General features: G+C 56.4%; 1 protein-coding gene across 1 annotated transcript in view; it reads right to left on the bottom strand.

Moving 5' to 3' along the window:
* Window positions 1-6,000, bottom strand: part of LOC137385193 (plasma protease C1 inhibitor-like) — a 46,736-nt gene that overhangs the window by 10,318 nt on the left and 30,418 nt on the right. Inside the window, exon 3 of the mRNA XM_068060180.1 lies at window positions 3,690-4,078. Coding sequence (XP_067916281.1) covers window positions 3,690-4,078 — 389 coding nt within the window. The remainder of the gene's footprint in view (window positions 1-3,689; window positions 4,079-6,000) is intronic.

Genomic DNA, 6,000 nt, shown 5'->3' with positions numbered 1-6,000 from the left:
CCTCCGACAGTGCAGCACTCCCTCAGTACTGACCCACCGACCGTGCAGCACTCCCTCAGTACTGACCCTCCGACAGTGCAGCAGTCCCTCAGTACTGACCCTCCGACCGTGCAGCACTCCCTCAGTACAGACCCTCCAACAGTGCAGCACTCCCTCAGTACTGACCCTCCAACAGCACTCCCTCAGTACAGACACACCGACAGCACTCCCTCAGTACTGACCCTCCGACAGTGCAGCACTCCCTCAGTACTGACCCTCCAACAGCACTCCCTCAGTACAGACACACCGACAGCACTCCCTCAGTACTGACCCTCCGACTGTGCAGCACTCCCTCAGTACTGACCCTCCAACAGCACTCCCTCAGTACTGACCCACCGACAGCACTCCCTCAGTACTGACCCTCCTCCAGTGCAGCACTCCCTCAGTACTGAACCTCCGACAGTGCAGCACTCCCTCAGTACTGATCCTCCGACAGTGCAGCACTCCCTCAGTACTGACCCTCCGACAGTGGAGCACTCCCTCAATTACTGACCCGCCGACCGTGCAGCACTCACTCAGTACTGACCCTCCGACAGTGCAGCACTCCCTCAGTACTGACCCTGCGACAGTGCAGCACTCCCTCAGTACTGACCCTCCGACAGTGCAGCACTCCCTCAGTACTGAACCTCCAACAGTGCAGCACTCCCTCAGTACTGACCCTCCGACAGTGCAGCACTCCCTCAGTACTGACCCTCCGACAGTACAGCACTCCCTCAGTACTGACCGTCTGACAGTACAGCACTCCCTCAGTACTGACACTCTTACAGTGCAGCACTCCCTCAGTACTGATCTTCCGACTGTGCAGCACTCCCTCAGTACTGACCCTCCGACAGTGCAGCACTCCCTCAGTACTGAACCTCCGACAGTGCAGCACTCCCTCAGTACTGACCCACCGACCGTGCAGCACTCCCTCAGTACTGACCCTCCGACAGTGCAGCAGTCCCTCAGTACTGACCCTCCGACCGTGCAGCACTCCCTCAGTACAGACCCTCCGACAGTGCAGCACTCCCTCAGTACTGACCCTCCAACAGCACTCCCTCAGTACTGACCCACCGACAGCACTCCCTCAGTACTGACCCTCCGACAGTGCAGCACTCCCTCAGTACTGAACCTCCGACAGTGCAGCACTCCCTCAGTACTGATCCTCCGACAGTGCAGCACTCCCTCAGTACTGACCCTCCGACAGTGGAGCACTCCCTCAATTACTGACCCGCCGACCGTGCAGCACTCCCTCAGTACTGACCCTCCGACAGAGCAGCACTCCCTCAGTATTGACCCTCCGACCGTGCAGCATCCCTCAGTACTGACCCTCCGACCGTGCAGCACTCCCTCAGTACTGACCCTCCGACCGTGCAGCACTCCCTCAGTACTGACCCTCCCACAGTGCAGCAATCCCTCAGTACTGACCCTCCGACAGTGCAGCACTCCCTCAGTACTGACCCTCCGACAGTGCAGCAATCCCTCAGTACTGACCCTCCGACCGTGCAGCACTCCCTCAGTACTGACCCTCCGACAGTGCAGCACTCCCTCAGTACTGACCCTCCAACAGCACTCCCTCAGTACTGACCCACCGACAGCACTCCCTCAGTTATGACCCTCTGACAGCACTCCCTCAGTACTGACCCTCCGACAGTGCAGCACTCCCTCAGTACTGACCCTCCGACAGTGCGGCACTCCCTCAGTACTGACCCTCCGACAGTGCGGCACTCCCTCAGCACTGACCCTCCGACAGTGCAGCACTCCCTCAGTACTGACCCTCCGACAGTGCAGCACTCCCTCAGTACTGACCCTCCGACAGTGCGGCACTCCCTCAGTACTGAACCTCCGACAGTGCAGCACTCCCTCAGTACTGACCCTCCGACAGTGCGGCACTCCCTCAGTACTGAACCTCCGACAGTGCGGCGCACCCTCAGTACTGAACCTCCGACAGTGCGGCACTCCCTCAGTACTGACCCTCCGACAGTGCGGCACTCCCTCAGTACTGACACTCCGACAGTGCAGCACTCCCTCACTACTGACCATCCGACAGTGCAGCACTCCCTCAGTACTGACCCTCTCACAGTGCGGCAGTCCCTCAGTACTGACCCTCCGACCGTGCAGCACACCCTCAGTACTGACCCTCTTACAGTGCAGCACACCCTCAGTACTGACCATCTGACAGTGCAGCACTCCCTCAGTACTGACCCTCCGACAGTGCAGCACTCCCTCATTACTGACAATCCGACAGTGCAGCACTCCCTCAGTACTGACCCTCCGACAGTGCAGCACTCCCTCAGTACTGACCCTCCGACAGTGCAGCACTCCCTCAGTACTGACCCTCTTACAGAGCAACATTCCCTCAGTAATGACCCTCCGACAGTGCAGCACTCCCTCAGTACTGACCCTCCGACCGTGCAGCACTCCCTCAGTGCTGACCCTCTTACAGTGCAACATTCCCTCAGTAATGACCCTCCGACAGTACAGCACTCCCTCAGTGCGGACCCTCCGACAGTGCAGCACTACCTCAGTACTGACCCTCCGACAGTGCAGCACTCCCTCACTACTGACCATCCGACTGAGCAGCACTCCCTCAGTGCTGACCCTCCGACAGTGCAGCACTCCCTCAGTACTGACCCTCCGACAGTGCAGCACTCCCTCACTACTGACACTCCGACAGTGCAGCACTCCCTCACTACTGACCATCCGACAGTGCAGCACTCCATCAGTACTGACCCTCCGAGCGTGCAGCACTCCCTCAGTACTGACCCTCCGACTGAGCAGCACTCCCTCAGTGCTGACACTCCGACAGTGCAGCACTCCCTCACTACTGACACTCCGACAGTGCAGCACTCCCTCACTACTGACCATCCGACAGTGCAGCACTCCCTCACTACTGACACTCCGACAGTGCAGCACTCCCTCACTACTGACCATCCGACAGTGCAGCACTCCCTCAGTACTGACCCTCCGACCGTGCAGCACTCCCTCAGTACTGACCCTCCGACCGTGCAGCACTCCCTCAGCACTGACCCTCCGACAGTGCAGCACTCCCTCAGTACTGACCATCCGACTGTGCAGCATTCCCTCAGTACTGACCCTCCGACCGTGCAGCACTCCCTCAGTACTGACCCTCCGACCGTGCAGCACTCCCTCAGCACTGACCCTCCGACAGTGCAGCACTCCCTCAGTACTGACCATCCGACAGTGCAGCACTCCCTCAGTACTGACCATCCGACTGTGCAGCATTCCCTCAGTACTGACCCTCCGACAGTGCAGCACTCCCTCACTACTGACCATCCGACTGAGCAGCACTCCCTCAGCACTGACCCTCCGACAGTGCAGCACTCCCTCAGTACTGACCCTCCGACCGTGCAGCACTCCCTCAGCACTGACCCTCCGACAGTGCAGCACTCCCTCAGTACTGACCCTCTGACAGTGCAGCACTCCCTCAGTACTGACCCTCCGACAGTGCAGCACTCCCTCAGTGGTGAGATTTAGATGCCCTGAGCCCTTTGCTGAAATATCAGGGTCAGAAGGAGCGTGAAAGAGAGAGAGAGTTGAGAGAGAGAAAGGTATAGCGAAGACCAGAGAGGGATAGTGAGGCAGAGATAGGGAAGGACCCAGAGAGAGAGAGGGAGAGACAGGAAGTGAGATTAATGAGCTGTAAGAGCCATCGCTCCCTCCTTCCTCCCCCGTTCTCATTGACGCAGGTGCCCCCGGGAATGATCTTACCAAGCAGGAGGTGGGTGAGTGCGACAGCCAGGCTGACAGGCGAGATAAGGACGTTGGCCCCGGTGTTGTATTTGGCGATGATCTTGTAGGCATCCAGGCCGAAGTGCGTCAGAGAAGTGGTCAGGGCCCCGAGCTGCCGCTCATCCAGGCTGGCAGTGCCGCACTGCCGCCATGGATCCGGATACTGGGCGCAGTGATCTGTTACCGAGGGGGTGCAGCCCTCGAGCGGTCTCATCACAGCAGGCTGCAGTCCCTTCACATTCTGACGCTCCATCCGTGGGGGGAGAGGCTGTAGGAAATTCAGCGGCTCGGCCTTTGACTGCGCGCCATGGAAATAAAAAAAGAACAAGCAGACGTCACGCGGTCGGCGAGAGCTGGGGAAACCATCAATGCTGCCCATCGAAGCCCCTGTCTCAACATTCCCAGCCCCAGCCACAGGCTTAGGCCCCAGGCCCAACACCCAACCCACCTCATGCCCCAGTCCTCGCCTCAGGCCCCAGGCCCTGTCCCAGGCCCAGTCCCAACACCCACCCCCAGTCTCAAGTCCCAGGCCCAGACTCAGGCTTCAGGCTGTGCCCCAGGCCCAGACCCAACCATCACCTCCAGCCTCAAGCCCCAGGCCCTGTCACCGGCCCAGTCCCAACACCCACCCCCAGCCTCAGGTCCCAGGCAGCTCTTGGGGCATGAGGCACCCCCACCAAGAGCAGTCTGCAGCCCCTGGTCATAGGCCAATGAAGAGGCCCCTGCAAGGGTAGGAACATCACAACATTGTTCAGATGGACCGACAGGGGTCAATCTTTCTCCATTAAATCACACTCACTCTCTCTCTTACATTTTCTCACTGTATCTCTGAGTCTCTGTCTTTCTTTCCCTCTCTCTCCCTCACTCTGTCTCACTCTCGGTATCTGTCTCTCACAGTTTCTTTCTGTCTCCCATTTCCTCTCTCTCTGCCCCATCTCCATTTCCCCCCTCACTCTATCTCCTCTCTCACTAATTCTCTCCCTCTCTCAGTCTCTCTCTCTCCCTGTCTCTCCCTGTATCTCTCTCTTTGCCTCTCTGCCTCTGTCTGTCTCTCACTGTCTGTCTCGCTGTCTCTCTCTCTGTGTCTCTCTCTCTTTCCCTCAGTCTCTCTTTCTGTCTCCCACTCTCTATCTCTGTTTCACTCTCTCCCCCTTTCACGCATTACACACATACCTCACTGTGAGAGCCCCAAAGTCACTAACTCACTCCCCCATCCAGTGAGTTTGTAAACATGATACATAAACATCCCATTGCAAGATACACACACAAACACACACACACACATCCCTCTGCAAGATAAACACACAAACACACACACATCCCACTGCAAGATAAACACACAAACACACACACATCCCACTGCAAGATACACACACACACACACATCCCATTGCAAGATACACACACACACACACATCCCTCTGCAAGATAAACACACACACACACACATCCCACTGCAAGATAAACACACACACACACACATCCCACTGCAAGATACACACACACACACATCCCTCTGCAAGATAAACACACACACACACACATCCCACTGCAAGATAAACACACACACACACACATCCCACTGCAAGATACACACACACACACATCCCACTGCAAGATAAACACACACACACACACATCCCATTGCAAGATACACACACACACACACATCCCTCTGCAAGATAAACACACAAACACACACATCCCACTGCAAGATACACACACATGCACATCCCACTGCAAGATAAACACACACACACACACATCCCATTGCAAGATACACACACACACACACATCCCTCTGCAAGATAAACACACACACACACACATCCCATTGCAAGATACACACACACACACACATCCCTCTGCAAGATAAACACACACACAGACACATCCCATTGCAAGATAAACACACACACACACACATCCCACTGCAAGATAAACACACACACACACACATCCCATTGCAAGATAAACACACACACACACACATCCCACTGCAAGATAAACACACACACACACACATCCCATTGCAAGATACACACACACACACACATCCCTCTGCAAGATAAACACACACACACACACATCCCACTGCAAGATACACACACATGCACATCCCACTGCAAGATACACACACATCCCACTGCAAGATAAACACACACACACACACATCCCACTGCAAGATACACACACACACATCCCACTGCAAGATAAACACACACACAC

The sequence above is a fragment of the Heterodontus francisci genome, chromosome 28 (genome assembly GCF_036365525.1).
Source record: "Heterodontus francisci isolate sHetFra1 chromosome 28, sHetFra1.hap1, whole genome shotgun sequence".
Taxonomy (NCBI): domain Eukaryota; kingdom Metazoa; phylum Chordata; class Chondrichthyes; order Heterodontiformes; family Heterodontidae; genus Heterodontus; species Heterodontus francisci.
This window is presented reverse-complemented; position numbering and strand designations above follow the sequence as displayed.